Here is a 25,874-nt window from a genome sequence, read left to right as displayed (position 1 = left end):
GTCTGCTTCCATTCTGTACATCTCTATGACTTTATGACTCTATCCCAAAATCTTATCTTGTGATTCGAGGGAAACCCTGTCATAAGATCTCTTGGCACAGAAGGAGGCCATTTAGCCTATGTACCCATGCTTGCTCTTTGAAACTACAAGTCATGTAATCCCACGCCCTCCAATCATTCCCCACATAACCCTGCAAATTAATCCTCAAGTATGTGTCTGATGACTCTATTCAAGTACCATGTTACAAATCTTAACAGCCCTCCTCTGTTCCCCTTAAATTCTTTTGTCAGTTATTTAAACTATGACATCCAGTTCCACGCCAACTTGCTGAGAGAAACAGACAGTCCCCATTCACTCCTTCTATCAATTCCCTTATCTTTGATACCAATGTTAAACTGTCACCTGGAATTTCTTCCACTGAGATCATTAAACAAAAATCTGTGGTCTCTGTCTTTAATATTTTTTATCTGGTTCTTCTGCAATGAGATTTGGAATTGGAGGCATCTGCTCGAAGTGCCTCAATAAGTTTTGCAATGATTCTCTGGGTGTGCATTCCTATCAAGTGAGGCATTTGGTTTTAACTGCCAGGGTGAAAGGAAATCCACTGATGATTGAAGTAACAATGGACTACAAATATGACATATTCAAGCATACATTTGATGCTGTAGCTAATACAACCCAAAGAAATGTTGGCTGGAAAGTGGAACTGTTTTTTTGGGCATGCTTTGATCTGTTTGCCTGCAATGCCTCAATCTCATGAAGTGTAACCCAGATCCACACTGCAGCTCTCCAAATTACTAGCAACAAAGTACTGGTGATGAGATCCTTATCCACTCCCAGTAAAACAAAGCTAGAGTGCTGGAGAAATCTGCTTGCCTGCCATGTTTCCTAATTAAGAACAATTGCTTCATTACCTGTATGGTGATTGGAGTTATTCTAAACACAGTGACATAGAGAGAAGAGGAGGCTATTTAGTCTTTCCAAACTGTACCATCATTCAGTGAGAGCATGGGTGATCTATGCCTTAACTCAAGACAACTGCAATGTCTCAGACTTCACAAAAATCTATCAATCTCGATTTAAAATGAAAATTGATCAAGCATCACTTGCTGTTGGAGGAAGATAGTTCCAAATTTCTCACAGTTACTTTATGTGGAGAAATGTTTCCTCTGGTTGAATTTCATGGCTTGAGGTGGGGAAAGGGAGAGATTGAGGTTGGGGTGGGGGTAGCATGTTGCTTGTGCCACTGTTGCAAGAGTTGGCCAATAGTTGACAGACCTAAGAAGTGCCCACCCAGAAGCAATAATGCATTGTCAGCCGGCTAAATGGGCAGAGAGTGGCATGCACCTTCCTTGGTTTGAGCAAGTCTTGCCCTTGACAGCCACCAGCTCTAGCAGTCCCCAATAGTGGTGGGTGTTGTTGGGACTGTATCCAAGATAATGTATGCAGAGTTTTGTTGGACTTCAGAGCGGGATTAGTCAAAGGCAATTAAGGTAGGGCAGGGTCATGCAGCCTAAGGAGGCAGGATGATGGCAGCTGGGAGGAAAATGGCATGGAGGCCAGGTGATGAGGATCAAAGAGATTCCTAGAGGTACCCTTCTCAATGCTGTGAGTCCTTCCATCCTGCCTTTCCAAAACCATTTTTCACAAACAGGCTCCCTCCCACCTGCCCGTGTCCACCACGTAATGGCATGAGAAGCATAGGACTGGAGTCAATGGTTTGGCTCAAGCTCAATTGCCCATTCATTTATTTTTAGAAAATGGTAGACAGGCTGTCAATTTCAATCACTTTATCGCCACTGTATTATGGGGATGAGTGGAGAAGCAACGAGCTTATTATCCCTTGTATTATCTATTCTACCACCTGCCAAAAACATGCCTGGCACATTTAGGATGCATAACCTAGCCCCCAATTTCATTCCTGAAAGATTTGGCTGTAAATTAGAGAACTGTATCGCTTTATTGTGGATTTGGCACTTGAATTGGCGGGGGGGGGGGGGGGGGGAGCAGATAGTTCTTGGAAGTATGTTTCTTCTTTCTACAGAATCAGAAATGCCATATCTCTTTATTAGTGTACCTCTAGCTGAAAGTCTTTAATCCCAATAGAGTCTCAATAAAGACCCTCCACAGTTAAACTTCAGCTTTCTTAAAAATAAAATTCTAATCTGTAAATGATCGCAAAGCATTAGATGTCAGCTAAATTCAATAAAAGTTTAATGTCCAATTTTAAAGGGTTGATTACCTGCTCCCTTGCAAGCTTTTTTTATCTTCTTGGCATCTCCCTCTTCACTGAAATGCACATGATATTGAATTCCTGGCTGCGTAATGAAATATACATTATTAATAATTGAACACACATTTTACTTAGACACAAGGCATGGTATAATTATAGCTCAAAGGATAACTTTCAATCATCCCACTATTTCCTAATTCGCACAAACTTCCATTCATTCATCATCTCCCTATGTGTGTGAACCTACATTGACTCACAATCTGGCAATGCTTTAATTTTAAATTGTTAGTGTGTGTTTTTAAATCTGTTTATGGCCCCCTGTCTCCACTACACTGTAATCTCCTCCTGCCCCATAATCCTATAATTCATCATTTGCTACTGCTCCCAATTCAATTTCCTTAAAATGTTGAACATAGAAACTCTGTTACATTATTCCCCATTCACACTAGAATGGTACAAACAGATAAAATGGAAATTACTGAACATCAACAGATAAGGACAGAATGGCATTAATTTTTCAGTTATTGTACATAAAATTTATAGCACAGGACCAGGCCATTTTTTCCAAACAGCCATGCTTTACTTGACTCACCTCTCTTCCTAAATACACTTCACCCCATCAGTATATCCTTGTATTAATTTCTCCCTCATATATTTATCTAATTTCTCCATAAAGACATCTATATTATTTGATTCAAGCAGGCCTAGTAGTTTCAAATTCCATGTTCTCACTGCTCTTTGTGTATAGGTGTTTTTCGTGAATTCGTTGTTGAATTTATTGGTAACAGTCTTATACGTATGACCCCTAGTTTTGCAAGAGGAAACATAGCTAGAAATTTGGGTCCGTGTTTTTGCAGAGGCCACCACTTGTACTATGTATGTGCTTGTTTGGATCAATCTGGTTGTGTGCACGTTTGGTGCACCCATCTCACCTGATTGATTGGAGCAGGGCTGAGCATGTCTCTCACTGTTGTTTTCTTCTTAATACTGTTGGCTGTCTTTGCATTCAGCTGAGCCCAAATGGTTCACATTCCCATGATGCAGAATCCTGCTCTACATAAGTCAAGTGCCAGGGACTGATGCCAGCTGAGTGATAAGAACGTAGTGCATTCAGTACAGTGACAGCTGTGTAGTAGGTTAGATATGCTGCATGAAGATGTATTCGTTGACCTTGACTATCCATGTGAGGTAACTGGATTTCTTGTAGCACTGCTGCAGTTCCCTTCCACGGGTGATTTTTGAGCACTTTCTGGCCCCCAGTGGAAACAGGGTGTTAATCCTCTTGCCCACTTCAATCTCTGCTTGCCTTCTCTTTTAGCACAGACTGATAGCCAAGCAGCTTCTCATGTTTCACAGCAAAGGACAGTCAAAAGGGAAAATGGACTGGCCCATAATTGGTCAGGAAAGGTGGTGAGAAATCCCATATGAGTAAGTAGGAAGCAGAAGAGCAAGAAAGATTAGTAGTCTGGGGGAATGGGGATGAGGGAAGATGCTGCAGGCAATACAGAAAATGGTAGGCCACACCATGATGGGAAATGGGTTCAATAGTAGAGCTACAGTGAGTTTGAGGTCACAGAGAGAATATGGTGACACTTACCTTTGCAGACTGCAGAAGATCATTAACCTGCCCATTCACCAGAGTGTGGACACTATACTGATCTGGGTGGCTATTCAGACTAGGCTAGCAATGTTTGTCGCAATGCACAGTTACTGCTTCTGAACATACATTAGTCAAAAGCAGCACTAGAGGCATAGTACATACTTTATGAAGTGAGCTGTGTGAAACTCAGTGAGAAAAATCTGGAGAGCCTTTGGAAGGAAACCATCCATAAAAATCCCTGAAGTTGACAGTCAAATTCTGGGAAAAATTCAGCACCTCATTTCTGAACAAAAGCTACTGGATTCCCTGATGAATGTAGAAGCAGCCAGTAGTCTCAAAAAGAGGACCACTGCATGGGACCCTCTTAATCAGGCTCTGAAGCCATTCAGATGAGGTAGGTGCCCCAAATTTGTATGGATCTGACCTCTGCACCCAGAAAAAATTGGCACCTGAATTTCCATCCTCTGTTTATCAGCCATTGACCGATATCAATAATAATGAGGTCCTTGTAATTTTTTGCACTTCTCCCAGGCCTCCAGATCCATATCCTTTATGTACAATGGTGCCCAGAACCGTGCACAGTCCAGAAAAAAATACAAATAGATGGACATCCTCTTTGAACCCAATTGTACTGATAATGATCACATTTCCAAACCATAGTCTAAAATATGAACATGAGTGCACAACCTTTAATTGCTTAATAACATAGTCAGCTCCTTATCTTTACTGTTTTATAACATTTCATTGACAAATACGTCCAAGGGGCCTTTTCTGTAATTAGGTTGTAAGGTTGTTTTATGGTCTTGTACCATTCAGTGTCAAACATGCTGAAAAAAACATACTGATCTGGCTGACTCATACATCCCGATTTCCTATATTGGCTGCTAATGTTTTGCAGTACCAATATTTTCCACCATATGGGCTCATGGAGTTTATAATTGGACTATATTTGAATAATTTCTGCTGTTATTGGTTTTATGGTAGCTTATTTGGAGTCATACTAGCACAAAAATGATGGATGTGGTTGTTGGAGATCAATCATCTCAGTCTCTGGGATATCTCTGCAGGACTTCCCCAGGGTAGTGTCCTAGGCCAAGACATCTTCAGCTGCTTCATCAATGACCTTCCCTCCATCATAAGGTCAGGAGTGGAGATGTTCACTAATAATTGTACAATCGTCCACACCATTCATAACTCCTCAGATACTGAAGTAATCCATGGCCATATGCAGCAAGACCTGGACATTCAAGTTTGAGATGGAAAATTGCACATCGCATTTATGCCACACAAGTGTCAGGCCATGATCATCTCCAACAAAAATGAATCTAACTTTGCCCTTTGACATTCAATGACATTACAATCATTGAATTTCTCACTGATAGCATTCCCAAGAAGCTCTTTGGGAAGTTTTACTGCATACATGGTGCCATAAAAGTACAAGTTGTTGTTGTTGAAGACAAAGGAAGCATGTAAAAGAGTGGATTTTGCATCGATGCCCCCATGCCCAACTCACCTCGCATTCATGATGGTCAGAAATACTTAGAGATGTTCACATCAGCTAGAAGGCTCTGATGCCTGTGTACATAATGGAATTGCAGGCTGATTTCTTCCAAAAATTTCAGGTTGGAGGTCAACCCTTACCAGGCTTCACCTGCCATTCCCCTGGGCCAAGCAGATAAGAACATAAGAAACAGGAGCAGACGAAGAGCATTCGACCATGGGAGCCTATTCTGCCATTCAATTATCCTGACTGACTTTGATCTCAGCTTCAACTTCACTTTCCTGCCTGTTCCCATATATCCTTGATTCCCAAGTCGTTCAAAAATATGCCTAGTCCAGTCTTTAATATATTCAATGGCTCATCCTACACTGTGCTCTGGGATAGAAAATTCCAAAGAGTCGTGATCTACCAAGAGAGGAAATTCCTTCTCATTTCCATCCTTGAATGGGTGACCCTCTAATTTTGAAACCAAGCCCCCTTATTCTAGTTTTCCCCAGTGAGGATAAAAACCATATTGGAATCTATCCCAGGAAGGTCAATGCAGAGACTGGTCCTGCTGAAGGAAAATCTGCCTTCGCAATCGAGTACTGGGCTGCATCTGTCTCAGATATAATCTGTGCAGTTTGGCGCACAACACACTCTCTCTGTGCCTAACAGTTTTTGTTGATTAGGAGATCGAGACACATTGACTTGGAGGAAAGAGGCAAATTGGGGAAAAAAAACAGAAGTATCTGACATCTTAAAAAAAGAAACTGAAAATATTTAAATAGAATGAAATTTTTAATTTGCAATGGTTTACTTTTGTCTATCAGTATCTGTGAATACAGGTTGAGAATTATGACTGGGGAATAACACAATTCATCCTGTTTAGAGTTCTATAAATATTAAGCCCCAACATGATTGGAGTGTTCTGAATGTTCTGAATTTTGATTGTAATTTTAATGTTTAGCTCCTATAAGTCTATTTAATTTTCTGGTAACATGTTGCATAATTTCATAAAAATATAAAGTTGATGGAAGTCTTGCCAATAAAACTTACATTGCTGGATCCTGGATCCACTTACTGATTAAAAGTCTGCCTTTCTCAGTCTTGAATATACTTAACAATACCACTGTCAAGGCTGGGTCATTATATTTATTCAATGCTGAGATTGACAGGTTTTTAACCAGTAAGTGAATTGAATATTACTGGGTAAAGGCAGGAAAGTGATAACTATCAGAGCAGCCATGATCTCAATGAATGATAGAACAGATTCAATGGGCTGAATGGCCTACATCTGGTCCAACATCTTATGGTCTTACATACCATCCTGTCTCTTACAAGGATAGATTGGAGGATCTGGGGCTGTTCTCCTTCGAGGGCAGAAGGGTGAAAGTATATTTTATTGAAGTGTTCAAAGTCATTTAATTAGATAGGAAGAAACTGTTCCCATTGATGAAAGAGTTGAGAAACAGAGGATAATTTTTTAAGCTGAATAGCAAAAGAACCAAAAGCAACCATGTAGAGAGTGTTTAGCATATGGAATACACAAAGAAGCAAAATCTGTTCTGAATTTCAAAAAGGAATGGATATTTATCTGAATGGAAAAAACTTGCAGGGCTATTTGGAAAGGTTGGAAATGTGGGAATGAATTAGTTGCATTTTCTGAGAGTTGGTCTTTTTCTATGTTTGAACCATTCTTTATTCTGGAAATCAATGGTTCTGTCTTATGTCCAATTTTTGATTTTCCATTGAACTCCAGACTTGATATGTCCAATTGTCGATTGGATTATTATGGATATTCAGTGCTGAGATAGACAGAGTTTTAATCTGTCAGGGAATCAAGGATTAAAGGGAAAAAGCAGAAAAGTGGAGTTGCCAATTATCAGATCAGCCATGATCTTAATGAATAGTGTAACAGAGTCAATGGACTGAATGATCTATTTCTGCTCCTATGTTTTGTGGACTGACATAGTTTCTTTAATGCAATAAATGAGGCTTCACATGAGCTTTATCAAACAAAGATTTACCCTGAACTACATAAGTAAATATTGGGACAATTCAATCAAACAGATAGCTTTCAACTGGAAGATAGAGTTTTGAGAGGTTTAGTGAGGGATTCCAAAGGTTAGAACCCAGGCAGCTGAAGATGGCCAGTGAACCAATTAAAATCAGGGTGTGGTAAAGAGGAATGTTGGAGGAACAAAGATACCTCAGAGAGTGTTTGTGCTGCAGACTGTTACAGAGATAGGGAAGGGTATAGGGATTTGGGCAGGTTGAAAAAAAAGCTAAAAAACTAATCTCAGTAAAAACAGTATAATATCCTATGCCTCAATGAGCCTCATAATGATATGCTTGTCCTTCAGCTCCAATACACTTAAAAAAACTTGTTGCATCCAGGAAAAGCTGCTTGCCTGACCAAGACCACTTCCTTCACCACTGATGTGCTTTGGTAACAGTATGTACTATATCCAACTACAGCAACTCACCAAGGCTCCTTGAGCAGCATCTTCCGAACCCATGATCATGTCTACCTTGAAGAACAAAGGCAGCAGATGCATGGGAACATTACCACTTGCCATTTCCCCTCCAAGGCACACACCATCCTGACTTGGAACTATATCACCATTCCTTCACTGTAAAATCCTGGAAAATCTTGCCTTAACAGCATTGTGATGTACCTATAACATATTAACTACAGCGGTTCAAGAAAGCAGCTCACTGCCACCTTTTTGAGAGCAGTTAGGAATGGGTAAGAAACGCTGTCCCTGTCAGCAACACTTCCACAATTAATTAATAGAAAGAAATGTTTCAAATAAGTGGTTTAGTTAAATTATGTGCACAAAAGAACAAGTGATAGGACCAATAAAATATTTTAAGTCAATACTTATTCATCAGTTATAATATGAAATGTTAAGAACTAGGGTTTTACAAGTTCCCTCGAACTGCCTTCATCTGCACAATTAACTGAGTTAATTTAAGTCACAAAGTTCAGATATTGCAGATAATTTGCATTTTACACAGGACTGATCGACTTTACTTACATGAGAGTTGCCCATTTGTTCGCAGCTGTGTATCCTATCCTGAGACACTGACACAGTAAGATATCTGTGGTGCAATACTTATATGACGAGCAATAAAATCTATCCATGTGTTGATTGGTTATGGCTTCACCATCAGAGAGATAGGATCCAGAGATAAGAAGTTTAATAAGTAATATCTGATACATTGGCCTGACTTTGCCATGTACAGAAACCTGGAGGCAGAGTTCAGATTATTGAGTTTTGCATTCAAAGATAAATGAATCATTGTTTGAGTCAAAGATGGATGGTGATAAAGTCATAACCCTGGATATTATTATTAACAGGGCAAAATAGTGAAGTGCATCAGTACAAATTCACCCACCACATCTATACTCACAGACTGATATTGAATTCCATTCTGGAAATGACTCAATTTTAAAATTCTCATCTCTGTTTTTTGAATTCTTCCATGGCCTTGACTGTCTCTTATCTCTGCAATCTCTCTCAGCCTTACTACTTTCCAAAACCTGCATGCTCCTCCAATTCTGGCCTGTTGCATATCCCCAATTTCCACTGCTCCATTAGTAGATGTACCTTCAGATGTTTAGTCCCAAGCTCTGGAATTTGCTCTTAAAACTTTCTCCCGCTCTTTCACCAAGGTGCTCTTTAAACCCTATCTCTTTAACAAAGCTTTTGGCTGTCAAGCTCAAAGGTTCCTCTGTGGCTTGGTGCCAAATTATGCTTGATAATAATCCTGTAACATTTTACCACATTACAAATACTATATAAATACTCATTATAATTGGCATTGGTGTGTTGCTGGACTGGTAATTCAGAGGTGTGCATGGAAAGTCCAGGGAATGTGATTTCAAATTTCACCAGGCCAGTTTAAGAACTGAATTCAGGTTTAGGAGAATATCCATGAAGCTATCAGATGGTTGTAAAACAAAACTGGATGCCAATGGGACAGAAACCTACTGTTCTTACCATTGTTGATCTATGAAAAAGGGTAACTAGAGAGAGAATAGGAGCCCTCAAAGATCAACAAAGCAGCCTATACATGGAACCACAGGGGGAGATACTAAATGAGTATTTTGCATCAGTGTTTACTGTGGAGAAGGACATGGAAGATATGGAATGTAGGAAATAGATGGTGACATTTTAAAAATGTCCATATTACTGAGGAGGAGGTCCTGGATGTCTTAAAATACATAAAAGTGGTTAAATCCCCAGGACCTGATCAGATGTATCCTCGAACTCTGTGGGAAACTAGGAAAGTGATTGCTGGGTCCCTTGCTGAGATAGTTGTATCATCAATAGTCACAGGTGAGGTGCCAGAAGACTGGAGGTTGTCTAATGTGGTGCCACTATTTAAGAAAGGAGGTAAGGACAAACCAGTGAGCCTGACATCAGTGGTGGGAAAGTTGTTGGAGGGAATCATAAGGGATAGGATTTACATGCATTTAGAAGGGCAAGGACTGATTAGGGATAGTCAAGATGGCTTTTTGCATGGGAAATCATGTCTCACGAACTTGATTGAGTTTTGTGAAGAAGGAACAAAAAGGATTGATGAGGGCAAAGTGGTGCCCGTGATCTATATGGACTTCAGTAAGGCGTTTGACATGGTTCCCCATGCGAGACTGGTTAGCAAGGTTATATCTCATGGAATACAGGGAGAACTGATTATTTAGATACAGAACTGGCTTGAAGGTGGAAGACAGAGGGTGGTGGTGGAGGGTTGCTTTTCAGACAGGAGGCCTGTGACAATTGGTGTGGCACAAGAATTGGTGCTGCGCCCACTGATTTTCGTCATTTATATAAATAGTTTGGATGTGAACATAGGAGGTTTGGTTCGTAAATTTACAGACAACACCAAAATTGGAGGTGTAGTCAACAGCGAAGAAGGTTACCTTAGAGTACAATGGGATCTTGATCAGATGGGCCAATGGGCTGAGGAATGGCAGATGGAGTTCAATTTAGATAAATGTGAGGTGCTGCATTTTGGGTAAGCAAATCAAAGCAGGCTTATACACATAATGGTAAGGTCCTGGGGAATGTTGCTAAACAAAGAGACTTTGGAGTGCAGGTTCATAGTTCCTTGAAAGTGGAGTCACAGGTGGATAGGATAGTGAAGAACGTGCTTGGTATGCTTTCCTTTATTGGACAGAGCATTGAGTACAGGAGTTGGGAGGACATGTTGCGGCTTTACAGGACATTGTTGTAGAATATTGTGTGCAATTCTGGTCCCCCTCCTATCGGAAGGATGTCGTGAAACTTGAAAGGATTCAGAAAAGATTTGCTAGGATGTTGCCAGAGGGTTTGAGCTATAGGGGGAGGCTGAATAGGCTGGGGCAGTTTTCCCAGGAAGCGTCAGAGGCTGAGGGGTGACCTTATAGAGGTTTATAAAATCATGAGGAGCATGGATGAGGAAATAGGTCTTTTCTGTGGGGTAGGGAGTCCAGAACTAGAGGGCATAGGTTTAGGATTGGGGGGAAAAGTTTAAAAGTGACCTGAGGGGCAACCTTTTCACACAGAAGAAGGTACGTTTAAAAGGCATCTGGATGGGTATATGAATAGGAACGGTTTAGAGGGATATTGACCAAACTATGGCAAATGGGACTAGATTAGGTTGGAATATCTGGTCAGCATGGATGAGTTGGAACAAAGGGTCTGTTTCCGTGCTGTACATCTCTGACTCTATGTCTGGCTCCAATCCCATTTCAGCGTGGTTCACCATTCTGAAGAGGCCCATCAAATCACAATGGTCCACTATTGCTTTCCAATGTGCTCTGAGAGATCAATCAGCTTTACCAGAAATACCCAACTCTCAAATAAAAAGAGAAAAAATATGATCAGCTCAGCTATTACATTTGTTTTTTCAGTAAAAGGAGAATACTGGAGTGAGAAATAAGTGGTTGGGTTCTCACACTGTCACCATTTTTTCCTTTGACCTTCAACTATAGGCAAGAACTTTATTAATGTATGAAAACCAGGTCCAATGGTGAAGCAAAGAACAGAAATTGTGGGTTCAATTTGCTTGCTTGGATTTTATACCCATATGCTCCCAGTTTCAGAGCAGGCTGGGAAAAGGAAAGGCATTAAATGCCAGTGGGATAGCAGTGTGAATTAATTTATGATTCTCTTCTTGCTACTGTTGGTAAGATGCCAGCAATTCGTAACCACTTCTTTGTGTGGGGAGACTGCAGAGAAACTTGTTCCTTGTGGTGGACTCAGTGAGCTGGGGCAGCCCTCCTGAATCAGGTAGCCTGTGTGCATAATTGCTGGTAGACTCTCGACTTGCCTTTGGGATCACACCCCTTTTCCCCATCACATGAACCTGCCTATTGGCTCTGTGAACCCCAAATCCAGGTCTTCTCAATCGTCAATGGTCTAGAGCCTGCTGCATTCCAGCAGTAACCACTTCTTTGAATGACATTGCTGGGACAGACTGCCGCTACATATATTTTATCTTTGATCCTGACTCAAAAGTGCCACTAATTGAATTAGTTATTAATGTTTTACTTATAAAGATGTGAATTATCAAGGTGAGCCCTGGCTCTTTCAGGCATGACTGTGCAGGGCAGATTGAAAGGAGTGACAATAGAGTACATAACTGGGGTGTTGCCAGTCAGGTGTGGCTCATTAACTTGTTCCATAAAGCATACATCAACATCACATTGCTGGATTTTGGACCATTTTTCATGTTCTGGCCAATGTTCATCCCTCAGTGAACATTAAGAAAACAGTTAAAGCATTGAGCAGAAACCTGTTGCGGCTTAGGGGGCCTTGCCAGCCTGCTAGAGAACCTGCACTCCTTCTTCCAGGGAAGGCCCACTCAACCACAAGCCTGTCAGGCAGTGGTAAGGTAAAAACAATGACTGCAGATGCTGGAAACCAGATTCTGGATTAGTGGTGCTGGAAGAGCACAGCAGTTCAGGCAACATCAGGCAGTGGTGAGTCCACTGTTGGCCTTTCATAAAATCAAGATCCAGGGAGAGAGTTTCAAGTCTGCAAGTGTTGCCAGTCAAACACAGCCTGGCAACACTTGCGCTCAGCAACACTGGGGAAAGCCATGGCTCCTGCAGGAAGTACACACCCTCACAATCCCAGGATCATGAGGCACCCAGGACAGAGTTAAACAATATAGGGGATGGAGTGTATTGGGTTGGGGCTCACAGAGCGAGGACAGCAAGGGTTTCAGAAGCAAGGACGGGAGATGGCTCCCTGCGAAGACACCACCTGATGTTCTGTCCATTGATCAGGCACTGATCACCTTCCCCCGCTGATGTGACAATCTTACCACAGTGTAAAGGCTGTTATCATTGAGTTTTTACAGCACAGGGAAAACACCCTTCAGCCCATCATGTCCACATCAGTCATCAATCATCTATTTTAATCCCATTTTCTAATATGCTGTAGCTAGATTAATATCAGCAGTGCCAAGATTAGGTTTTTAAATAATTTCTAATTTTTCACACATAGGCCTCAGTTGGTAATGGAGCAGAAAGATCAAGCATGAGGTTGCTCGAGCAGAACATATTTCTGTGGGAGCCAGAAAATGGCAGGATTTACGAAGGCCACCATCCTGCATCATTAAGTGCCATTAGCTCTTCCAAGCTTGCCTTTTCAGGGAACAGAAGATTCCATTCATTTTTACATTGCTGTTTGAGGGACCTCCATACATGCAAATTGGTGGCTATGATTCAGAAGCTACAACAGTAACTATGTCTCAAGCCACCTCAATGGGTATAAAGCAGTTTGGGACATCCTCTTGTCATAAACGATGCTCTATCAATTTAACTTCTTTCTTAGAGACAGCAAGTTGAAAAACTGGATACAAATCAGTTGTACAGTCTCCTCCCATGAAAGCCGAAAGCAGTATTTCTGAAGTGACAGCTCACACCTCACCACTGCCTTATTCTCTAACACTGAAAATATTCAGCCAACTTTTCCTTCAATGACTATTGGCAAGGCAAACACATAAACAGCTTTACGAAGACTCTTGAGGCCCAAGTACCAGAAGCAATGAAGATTTTAATGTGTCCACACCCAGCAATAAGATCAAATCATAAATTTCCTGTGTGTGAGAACTTGCATTTCTATGGCACCTTTCACACTTTCAGGATGTCCCAAAGAGTTTACAGCCATTGAATTACTTCTTGAAGTATAATTCTTGCTGCAATGTTGAAAATATAACTGCCAAGTCCAGCACAGAAACCTTCCACAACAGCAATGCGATAAATGATCAGATTACTTGTCTTTCGTGATGTTATGCAATGGATGACTATTGACCAGAGCACTTTCTGAAACAGCACGCTCTCCTTATGATTTTGAAGCTTAATATCAAATCACTGTCATCTAGAGGTTTCATTTCCATTTGTGATCAAGCATTATTACAAAATCTTTGTTATCAGGGGATCTCCTGTTTATTGTATGAATGTACATATATCTGTTCGTGAAATCCCTAATTAGTGTGCAAAATATGCTTCAAAGAATATGACAGATTACAGTTATATACTAAAGTCACCTAACAATTTAAGTAAAACAATCCATATGCTGGAAACCAAAAAATAATGAAAACTGTTGGCAACACACAGCATATCAGTAATATCCTAACTGAATGGTAGAACAGATAAGGAGCTGAATGGGCTCCTCCTGTTTCTGTGTGTCAACACCTTGTATGGAGAAAATAAACAATATTAAATATTCAGTTTCAGATTCTCCTTCACAACAAGGAGCATTTTAGTAAAATTTTGAAGTCAGCAGGGGAAAATCCAGAGAAGCCTACGCAGGAATCTTAAGTAGAATGATGCAGATAATCAGAAAAGTATTATACAGAGGGTAGACCACAGAAACTATTCATTCAGTCCAACTAGTTTGTGCTGGTGTTGATGCACCACATGAGTTTTCTTCTGCTCCTCCTCAGTCCTAGGGGGAGATGGTAGAATAGCTAATGTTCTAGGGACGTGTGTTTGAATTCCACCATGACAGATTGTGAAATGTGAACTCAATAAAAGTCTGGAATAAAAGGTTGCTCTGTTGATTGTTGCAAATTTATTGATAGGTTGGCACAGACCTACAGAGTTCACATAATTTTCTGTTCCAAAAATAACCAAATATCAATACAGTATAACAAAATTGTAGAATGCTTATAGCATGAGTCTGTTCAGCCCATCCTTGTTGGCTCTCTGTGACAGTAATTTAGCCAATCTCACTCCCACACTCTTTGCCCCAACCCTGGAATTTTTTTTTCAGATGTTAATCAAATTCTCTTATGCAATAAATTCCAAGTTTTAATCAGTTGCTGCATTAAAATATTCTTTGTCATGTCCTGGTTGGTTCTTTCATTCGTGAACGTAAATCTGTGTCCTCTGTTTTTAATTTTTTTCGCCATTGGAACAAGCAGGTTCACTAATGTCCTTTTGGGAAGTAAATCTGTTATCTGACCTACATGTGACTCCAGACCCAGGGAATGTGATTGATTCTTAACTGCCTTCCGAGCCTTAAATACTGGCTAGCCAGCAATATGCATATTTCATGAATGAATAAAAAAAACTTACCCTCAGCACATTCTTCTCTTTCTTTTTCTCTCAAAGCTTAACTGTATCTTGCTCTTTAATAGCTTTTTGTGATACTTATTTTCACATTTTCACCACCCCCCTTACCAACACTTTATTGGTTGGGCAATGTGGTGGCTCAGTGATTAGCACTGCTGCTTCTCAGCAATAGGGACCTGGGTTCAGTCCCACCCTTGGGTCACTGCCTGTGTGACGTTTGCATGTCTGTGTAGGTTTCTTCTGGGTGTTCCAGTTTCCTCCCACAGTCACAAAGATGTGCAGAGAGGTGAATAAGCTATGCTAAATTGCCAATAGTGTGCAGACTGGGTGGATTAGCCATGGGAAATGCAGGGTTATAGGGTGGGGGTGGGATGCTCTTTGGAGGATCAATATGGTCTTGATGGGCGAAATGGCCTGCTTCCACACTCTAGGGCTTCATTTCCATTTAGTACTGACTATCTAGCATTTATGGTCCTCTCGACAAGTAGAAATATCTTCTCTATGTGTATCCTTTCACAACTTTAAAGAATTCTATGAGATCACCCTTCAGCCTCCTCTTTTCAAGAGAAAACAGCTCATGTTTGTTCAGTCTTTCCTGATATATTTATCTTCTCATTTGAGTCATGTAAAACCAGTTCCTGTATGTGACCCATGACCTGGAAGCTACGAAACATTTATTTAAAAAATGATAAAACATTGTCTCTCTGAAATCCTACTACCCTGTGTATAGTATCTATCAAATTTCCTCTCACTCTTCTCTTTTTCAGACAAGAACAGACATTTTCAGACGAGAACAGCCACAGATTTCCCCATCTATCTGTAAAGCTGAAAGCCCTGAAATATTCTTGTATTTCTTTTCAGTGTAGAGGTTTTGGTAGGTCAAATTTGTAAATTGACTGTGTCCGAGGAACTCCAGGAATGTGAAAGTTTATTCATTGTAACTTTCAAAAGGGAATTGGATAAATATTTGAAACAGAAACAATTGTAGGTCTGCGAGGCAAGAGCAAATGAACTGGACTCTAAACATTAACTCTGTCCTCTGTCCATAGATGCTGCCAGACCTGCTGAGTTTCTCCAGCAATTTCTGTTTTTGTTTGTCTAAGGGACTTAAATGAAAGATCTGGCAAAGAATGGCTTCCTTCTGTGCTGTAGTGAGAAAGCTCATGGCCTTACATCTGACACATCTTCTACAGGATATGCAGGAAAGCGCTTGACCACGGTGGTAGCCCATTTGCTCTTAGTGTCAATAGATCGGTGTAAATAAGGTGATAACATTTGTTCACTTGTGGAATGTGTCTCAAGACTTCCTTTTGACCCCAAGGGCTGGATGCTGAACATATTTTACAGTTGGAGGTTGGATAACTAAATTTCTGCTTTATATTGAAGACTCTGAACAAACTCATACTCAGTAGGAAAATAACTTGTAATTTAATAAGCTAAGTGGAATACACATGTAATAGAATACATTTTCATGTATACCACACTGAGCTGATACATTTTCATGTACACCACACTGAGCTGATTTAATTTTATGAAGTTCAGCTCCCTAATCTTGACTGTACTGGAATGTGAATGTCTCATTATGCTTATAAGCTAGGAAAACACAAAGGCTGAAATGTGAGATAGTAAAACAGTTGGAATTGCGTGCACTTCTGGTCTCCTTCCTATTGGAAAGATGTTTAGAAACTTGAAAGGGTTCAGAAAAGATTTACAAGGATTTGCCAGGGTTGGAGGATTTGAGCTATAGGGAGAGGCTGAACAGGCTGGGGCTGTTTTCCTTGGAGCGTCGGAAGATGAGGGGTGACCTTATAGAGGTTTACAAAATTATGAGGGGCATGGATAGGATAAATAGGCAAAGTCTTTTCCTTGGGGTCGGGGAGTCCAGAACTAGACGGCATTGGTTTAGGGTGAGAGGGGAAAGATATAAAAGACACTGAAGGGGCAATGTTTTCACGCAGAGGATAGTACGTATATGGAATGAGATGCCAGAGGAAGTGGTGAAGGCTGGTACAATTGCAACATTTAAGAGGCATGTGGATGTGTATATGAATAGGAAGGATTTGGAGGGATATGGGCCGTGTGCTGACAGGTGGGACTAGATTGGGTTGTGATATCTGGTCGGCATGGATGGGTTGGACCAAAGGGTCTGTTTCTATGCTGTACATCTCTATGACTCTATGTTCGTGTGTGTGGGTGTGTGTGTGAGAGAGAGAGAGACATTCTTCTCTAAATTACATTCACTGACCTCAGGGTACAAGAGACACTGAGACGGAGAGACAGGATGGAAGCTGGTGGAAAGGTTAACTCTTTATGATCTGATTTGAGTGTACACTTGCTTGTCATGGATTGAATGTTTGTGTGTTGTTCCCTGGAGCTCAAGATCTGGGAATGTTATGAATTTAAGTTGCATTTTGGGAATCTAAGATGATTTAAAAAAAGCCATTTTGTAGGACAATGATACTGGGCATGTTAGCTGAGCGAGGTCACCTCATGACCGTTTCCACATAGTTTAGACTAGTCTCTCGTCATGATGTACTGTTAAAAAGGAAGATTATCTAGCCAAAGCAATTGGCCATTTGACCTGGCTTGATCAGGGTTTCCCACTTTGATGTGCATGTAGCTTAATTAGTCAAGTGTACTCAGATCTGTCAATTAGTTTCTTTTCCTCTACAAGCTTTTGCCATTTTATTGCTGCTTATCTGATTAAGGACGTGTGGTGTTTTTGTAATCTCAGTATCAAATTCTGTACAAAGACAGCTTGTTTGCAGCAATAAGGGGAGTGGCCTGAGAGAACTCTTAGGGGTAAGGGCTGGTGCCGCTACTATGCTAATGGTTTTAGAATCTTAGCTTAAGTCTGGTTTGTAGGTATCTATATTATAGTGTAACACAGATGCCATTGGTAAATAAAGATAATAATTTAAACTAAACTGTCTGTAAGAGTTTTATATTCCAGACTGCCAGAGAGCACAATCTCCAGGATGAATCAAGAGAGGCTTACAGGTCAAGTCCATTAGGGATTCCCTGAGCCATTTCAAATAAGTACTTTAACAGTAGGATTTTGATTTTTTTCAAACCTAGTCACTTAAAAGGAATTAAAATTGAATCTGATACAAATCAAAGTTTGAAACAATGGGCAGAATCTTCTCTTTTAAAACGTTCAGGTATCAAAACTATTTCCAGACCCTGACTCCACTTGGTTCAAAAGTATGTTGACAGGAGGATTCATTCAGGAAATTCTAGTCAAGGATGTCAGGTAGGTTCCTGTGGTCAAGGTGTTGGATGTACATGAGCCAGTGCAATGGAGTTTGACAGCCGTGCTGTTTTTTAAATTATTTTGAGAAGAGCATCTCTGGCAAGGCCAGCATTTTTATCCCATTCCTTCATCTGACTGTCTTGCTTAGTCATTCTAAAAGGCAGTTAACAGTCAACCACATTGCTATGGGCCTGGAGTCACATGTAGCCCAAATTTGACATATCCAGGTCTGGGGCAAAGGGTGTGGCAGTGAGATAGTGATAGCGAAGTCACACATAGACCAAACTGTACAAAAATGGCAGATTTCCTACCCCAATGGCATTAGGAAGTGATAATTAATGAGAGTTTCATCGTCACCATTTCAGAGACTAAAACTAATCAGAATTATCCATAACTATTCATTAACGATTATTTATTAAATTATTTCAAATTCCACTATTAGCTGTAGGGTTTGAACTCATGTCCCTAGTGACATTAAGACTAACACCCTGTGGGCTGAGGAAAACAATGAGGCCAGACTGTAAGGAGGCAGCCGCATTAGCATGCATGCAATGTTCACAGAATATAACCTTCACAGACGTTCATCTCCAGGATTTCTTCCCTCAAAAGTATGACTGCTAGATGGGCAAGAGCAGCCTAGCCATTCACTGCTGATTAGCTCTTCAATAGCCTCAAAAGTAAAGAGAGTTTTGAAGAAGAGCCACATTAAATTGAACTACAGACCTGCTGGGTATTTTCAGCACTCCCTATGTTTATTTCAAATCTCCAGCATCTGTATAGACACTTTTATTAAACGTAAACAGGCTTTGAACTTTCTCTGTGAGATGGCCTTGTGGCACCTTGTACAGAGATATCAGGGTGGGGGGGGGGGGGGGGAGATAAGAGTGACATGATGGAGGACCTGAGTCACACTTACAAGATTCCAGTAGTGTCCAAAGATAAGAGCTAATTGACATTTAAAGCAGTTTGGTTGGAGACCTGCCTCGACAAGGTTTGTTGCCATTTCTCATCTCTGGGAAGGTTTCCTGAAGCTGAGGTGCGCAACGTTCCAATTTTGTACATGCTCCTCCTTCCTATATTATCTTCAGGGATTGGAATGAATCCACCTGCTGATCCTATTAAGTCAGAATGCAAGGGTCTGATTTTCAGAAATGTGCTTATTTGGAAGTAATGAATTTCATGGATACATTTTAAAGTATGGGTGAGTTGAATTCTTGCAGACCCCAAGAATGAATGCCTATGTTAAAACAGCATCAAAACTCTATAATTAGGTAAATGAATTTAACTGGTTCAGAGTTAGTTAAAGCAAAATTACTAATCATAAAATAAGCTTTTAACAACTTGTTAAATTAAGGATTACATTTCTTTGTTTTTAAGGTTCCCCATTCTTTACAGCAAGATAAGCCTCACTGGGCTCAGCATTATTAATATCCAACTTTAACCATCAATCCATCGAAGGTGGGAAGTGGTTCAATGTTATCACTCCTTCTGCATGTTTGAAGACATCATAGATACATGGGGAAGTTTAGATTAAGAGCATTGGTGTAAAATTACAAAACTGACTCAAGTATTATATTAAGTTACAACAAAAAACAGGACCAACTGGTCCGTGCCATTGTTTATACTTGAGACGAGCCTCCACCCATATGAATTCATATCATTCTGTCAACATCTTCATCTATTCCTGGTGTTTACCTGGCTTCCCCTAAATGCATCTATACATTTGCATTGAACATTCCTGTGATAATAGGTTCCACAATCTAATCCTCTTCACATTTCTGCTACGTTCTCGAATGAATTTATTTGTGACTATCTTATACTTATGGCGCAGGATTTGTAAAATACAAATAGTGAAAAGTAAATAAGATAATGAATAATACAGGTAACAATTAGTAAATGTAATTTGAACACTATATAAATTAATACTAATGAATCCCGAGCATTGCTTGTGAGTAGTGTTGCAATAAGGTTTTTGTGTTTAGTTTCTGACAATTATTACACAAGGAATAGAATATAAACGTAGGGAAGTGCTACTGCTACTGTACAATGCCTTGTTAAGACCGTACCTGGAGTCTTTTGCTCCCTTTACTTGAGGACAGACTCAGTTGTGTTGGAGGAAATTCAGAGGAGGTTCACTAGATTGATTCCAGAGATGAGGGGATTTTCTTATGAAGACTTTTGGCTTCTCCAGTCTGGAGTTTAAAAGATTGAGAGAATATCTAATTGAGGTTTATAAGATTCTAAAGGAGATTGACAAAGTAAATGTGAAAAGGATGTCTCCTTATGTGAGGCAATCTAGAATAAGAGGTCTTAGTTTTAGGATAATGGGTGGCAGATTCAAATTAGAGGTAAGGAGAAGTTAGGGTCATGAATCTGTGGAATACACTACTTCAGAGCATGGTGGATTCTGGGACATTGAGTAAACGTAAGGAGGAGAAAGACATTGTTAATTAGTAACAGTTTGAAAGGCTACAGATAGCAAAACAGGAAAGTGGATTCGAGGCTGAGATGAGGTCGACCATGATGGTACCAAATGGCAGAACAGGCATGAGGGGCTGAATTGCTAGTTATTACATTTTTATATTACATTCTTTAAATCGTAGTTTAAGTACTCCCTGTGTTGTTAATGCTTGTACACTGCTAGGATAACTTTTGAGCATTCATTTGTGGTTATATCATATCAATTTAAATCATAAAATTCTTCTGATGCACTCTGGTTTAAAAAGAACTCAAGCCCTACAAATGCAAACCATTTTTGAACTTTATTTCTTTTTTATTGTCTCGGAAAAGCTCTCAGTGAAAACATTTAGTGGGATCCCATACTTTCGGGAAATACATAGCTGCTAATCTCTGGCTCAAGGGGCTGGATGTTATATCCATAAATCAGCTGGGGCCACTGCCCCGCATAAATGTAAAACAGGGTGGAATAATGTCCGATGAGTAGTAAAATGCCATGGTGCTCGTCCCAAATTGTGGCAGGTGAAGTGGGGTTGATTTCAGATGTCACTATATTTTGAAATTACTGACGGATAAGCTATTGAACTTGTCAAATGACACAATCATCCACAGTTAGTTGTTTTCTACTGCATTTATTTTGGTGCCAGATATTAAAGATTTTGGGATGTTTGATGGCAGCTATGCAGAAGCAGCCCAACAGTGGTAACAACAGATTCTGCTGGAGAAGGTTGTAGCATCTTTGGAATTCTTTTAAATTCATGTTTAAATAATTTTATATTCTTCAGTTAAAAAGAGAGAGAGAGATTTAGAGAGGGAGTCTTTGATTTAATTTTTTTTCATAGCCTTACCCCTCTGTCCCCTGACTCCTGGCCTAAAGTGATGATTGGGCATGGAACTACTCCTTTTACTTTACTTATTCTACCTGAATGGCCACTAATTGATCATCTGCCATTGAATGATCTGATGGCAAGGGAGGAAGAGAGCAGACTGCTCGGTTTCCACTCTATACCCCACATCCCTCCCAAAAAAATGTAAAATACAGCCTATATTACAGAAACATTCTCAAAGCTCTCCAATAGTATGTGTTTATCCCATCTCCTGTCTGGGTTTGCTGTAGACTAATTGAGAGAGATTGGTTGGTAATGATGAGTCAGAAATTCCATATTGCTATATCATATAACTACCATACTAGCAGAAGAAAGAACAGATGCATTTCTGTGGGTAATACTGTAAGTTCTGAGTCAGGAGGTCATGGGTTCAAATCCTGTTCCAAAGACTTGAGTACAAGCCGACATTGAGAAAATGCTATAACGTTGGAATTGCTAGCTCTCTGATGAGGCATTAAGTCTGTCCTTGCAAGTGAATTCAAAAATCCTATTGCATTGTATGGAAGCAATGCAGGGGAGTTTTTCTTGTTGTCCTGGGTCAATACATTTCTCTCAAGCAGCATAATTAAAAACAGATCAGTCAGTCATTACCTTCTTGCTGTTGCTTATGGGATCTTGCTGTGTGCAAATTGGCTGACACATTTTGCACATTATAAAACTACTTCATTGACTGTAAATCACAGATGTCCAGTGGTTGTGAAAAGCAGAATATAAGTGTAAATATTTCTTGCATGGTCCTTTATGTCTCGTAATCTTGGTTTCCAAACAGTCTAATTATGCGTTCATACTTAGTTACACAGAGAGCACTTAAAATGATATGTGTGGTTAATCTTTCTTTGTGAAAAACAATCATTTTAATCTATTATTATTTTACTTTCTAAGTTTATTAGGTGATTCAAATTGAAAGATGTCTATGCAGAAGATTAAGTGATATAATGTAAAAAATAGCTTTTTTCATTTTAAATCATGTCAAATTCCAGTAAGTCAACTTGAATAAGAAATGGAAGTGTCAGGAATATTCTTCTATTTTGCTTGTTTTTCAAAAGGATCTGTGTCAAAAGAAACAACTGACATTTATATTGTACCTTTACCTTAGTAAAGTGTCCTGAGTTGCTTTATATGTGGTTTATAAAATAAAATTTGACACCAAGTTACATAAGATGATATTATTTCAAGTCACGAAAAGTTTAGGTCAAAATAGTCATTTTACAGAAGGAACTTAAACAAGAGAGAGGTAGTAAGGTGGAGAGGGTAGAAACAGCATTGAGCAAGATATAAGAAAACTGCAGTATTATACTTTGCAACTGTGTTCTCTGAAACTGATGCTACTGCCAATTATATTTCAGGGTCTGTTGTGCAGTAGTTCTGCTTTCAGAGCAAACAGGGATATTTATAAAATTGCTGCTGTTTAAAACAACACTGCCGGATGATAAGCAACAGATAGTTGTTATTACCCATATCTCTGAAAAATAACTTCAGTCCACTTTTAAACTTCCTGCTCAGGATGACAGCAATGCTTTCAGGTTTCAGCTGAGGGTCACTGAATGCCATTCCTCTGCTAAGTCAGAAGGTTTGGGTTCATATTCCACTCTAGGAGTGGAGTACAAAAAAATCAATGCTGCAGAAACTCCCAGTGTAGTGCTGAAGGAGTGCTAGATTGATGGAGCTGCCAACTTTCAGATGTGATATTATGCCAATGCACTTAAATGAATGTGAAAAAAACCCACGGACTTATTTTAAAATCAAAAACAAGCGAGTTTGCTCAGTGTTCTGGCCAACAACTATCCTTCAATCAATGTTGCAAAAAAAAGGTCACTTGTTTATTTTCACTTTAATGTTTGTGGGAACTACCGTGTTTCCTACATTACAACAGCGGCCACATTTGTAAGGTAAATTACTAATTGTATGATTATAATTAAAATGCTTTGACCCATTGTGAAAGACACCATATAAATGCAAACCTTTTTTTTCTTTAACATTTGTACTGTCTGCTAGAGGACAACTATCTTCCTATTTTAACGTCAGCAGCATTTGCACTATGTAGCATAGTTTTTTGCATTCTGAAACCATAAAGATGGTTAGTATTAGTAAATGTGTAACTAAGGTAAAATCAACTTATTGATTTCAACAACATACACATACATGAGGAGTGTTTGGCCAACATTAATTATCTTTGTTATCTATGTAATAAGTCAATTCTGCTATCAGTGGTGTACAGTCAGTACCAACTCACTGTTGCTCCACCCAATGATTTCCATGACACTATTGATGTAATGTGTACTCTGTTTCAGAAGTTCTGGCTAGGTTACATTAAAATTAACTGCTCTAAAATAATTTTATTTTAGGTTGAGATTCAATTGCTTGGTAGCATGGAATCATAAACACCAGCACAGACCAATTGGGCTGAATGGTCTGATTCTGTTCTATAAATTCTATGTAGTTGCAGCAAATTATTCCAAAATAAAATTCTCATGCTTATTTTCGAATTCCTCCATGGCATTGTCCCTCTTGATTTCTGTATGTTTTCCAGTTCTGCAACCCTTTGAGATCCTCTGGAGTGCAAAGATGTCAAAGGGTTATAGGACTGGAAGTTTCTAAGTTGTCTGGCAAGCTTAAAAGTAGATAAATCTCCAGGCCTGGATGAAATGTATCACATATTATTGAGTGACGCTCAGAAGGAAATAGCAGGGCACTTGCAAAAGTTTTCAATTTCTCTCTGGCCACATGAGAAATGCCAGAGGACTGGAGGACAGCCAATGTAGTGCCATTACTCAAGAAGGTAGCAAGGGATAAAGCAGGAAACTGCAGGCCAGTCAGTCTAACCTTGGTGGAGGAAAAACCATTGAAAGCAATTCTGAGGGACAGAACTAACCTGAATTTGGAGGGGCAGGGATTAATTAAAAACAGTCAGCACAGTTTTTTAAGAGCAGGTCATGCTGACCAACTTGATTGAATTTTTCAAAGAGGTGATTGGGTGTGCAGATGACAACAATTCTTGTGATGTGGTATACTGGGATTTTAATAAGGATTTTGATAGGGTTCGACAAATAGGAGTGATAGAATCCATGGGATTCAAGGACATTTGGCAAACTGAATCCACGATTGGCTGATTGGCAAAACTAGAGGGGTGTTTTTCCAACTGGAAGTCTGTGACCAGTGGGGTCCCACAGGAATCAGCCCTTGCTGTTTGTGGCTTATGTAAATGATTTAGACTTGAATGTAGGAGGGATGATCAGTAAGTTCACAGATGATACAAGAATTGGTAGTGCGGTAAATAATGATAAGGATAGCCTCTGATTACAAGAAGATATAGATGGGTTGAGTGGTGGTGAATGGAATTCAATCAGGACAAAAGTGAGGTGATGAACTTGGGTAGGTCAAACAAGGCAAGGGAACACATTCTCACTGGTAGAACTCTGGACAGCACCAAAGACCAGTGGGACCTTGGTGTGCATGTGCACTGGTTCCTTGAAGTATCAGGACAGGTGGATGATGTGGTTAAGAAGGCATATGAGATACTTACCATCATTAGCCAAGGAATAGATTTTAAGAGCAGGAAGTTATGCTGGAACTGTATAAAGTATTGGTGAGGCAACAACTAGAGTACTGTGAGTAGTTGAGGAATTCACACCGTAGGAGAGACGTGATAGCACGAGAGAGGGTGCAGAGGAGATTTACCAGGATGTTGCCTGGGCTGGCAAGTTTCAGTTATGAAAAGAGAGTGGAGAGACTGGGGTTGATTTCCTAGGAGTAGAGGAACCTCTCATTAAATGTTTAAAATTATAGACAGGGAAAACAGGAAGTTTTCCCCCTTGGGGAAACAGGAACATTCCCCCTTGATTGAGGGACCAATGAGCAGGGGGTAGAAGGCTTGTCAGAGATATGATGGAAAGCTTTTAACCCAAAGGGTGGTGAGTAACTGGAGCTTACAACTTGTAAGGATGGTAGAGGAAGAAACCCACATAACATTTAATAAGTATCTAGATGTGTACTTGCAATGCCAAGGCACACAAGGTTACAGGCTAAGAGCTGAAAAATGGAATTACAATATTTCGATGGTTGTTTTTGACTAGCACAGATAGGATGGGCCAAAGGGCCTTTTTCTGTGCTGTAGGTATCTTTCACTCCTACAGTTCTAGCCACGTGCACATCCCTCTTTTCATTACCACAACAATGCCTTCTATTTTAGAATTTCCTCCAAAATCACTGACTCTCTTTTATCTTACTTAGACCACTCCTTAAAATCTACGTTATTATGCTAAGCCTTTGGTCCCCTGTCTTCACATTTCTTTTGGCATCAAAAACATAATCCGTTTAAAGTTTGGTATTTGTCCTATTCGGATACTTAAGCCATTATTTAATTGAATAACAAAATAGGCTTGAG

At 39.9% G+C, this 25,874-nt stretch overlaps 1 protein-coding gene across 2 annotated transcripts in view; it reads right to left on the bottom strand.

Moving 5' to 3' along the window:
- The window catches only part of LOC122549222 (annexin A13-like), a 30,571-nt gene extending 22,151 nt beyond the window's left edge, over window positions 1-8,420 (bottom strand). The window contains exons 1-3 of one of the 2 annotated variants that reach the window (XM_043688662.1): window positions 8,358-8,416; window positions 3,166-3,319; window positions 2,243-2,318 (exon numbers count right to left, since the gene is read on the bottom strand). In XM_043688662.1, coding sequence (XP_043544597.1) covers window positions 2,243-2,318; window positions 3,166-3,192 — 103 coding nt within the window. In that variant the 5' untranslated portion in view covers window positions 3,193-3,319; window positions 8,358-8,416. Of the gene's footprint in view, window positions 1-2,242; window positions 2,319-3,165; window positions 3,320-8,357 lie in introns of both variants that reach the window. The other variant, XM_043688663.1, reaches the window with a different exon arrangement.
- Window positions 8,421-25,874: the final 17,454 nt, after the last annotated feature.

The sequence above is a fragment of the Chiloscyllium plagiosum genome, chromosome 4 (assembly GCF_004010195.1).
Source record: "Chiloscyllium plagiosum isolate BGI_BamShark_2017 chromosome 4, ASM401019v2, whole genome shotgun sequence".
Taxonomy (NCBI): domain Eukaryota; kingdom Metazoa; phylum Chordata; class Chondrichthyes; order Orectolobiformes; family Hemiscylliidae; genus Chiloscyllium; species Chiloscyllium plagiosum.
This window is presented reverse-complemented; position numbering and strand designations above follow the sequence as displayed.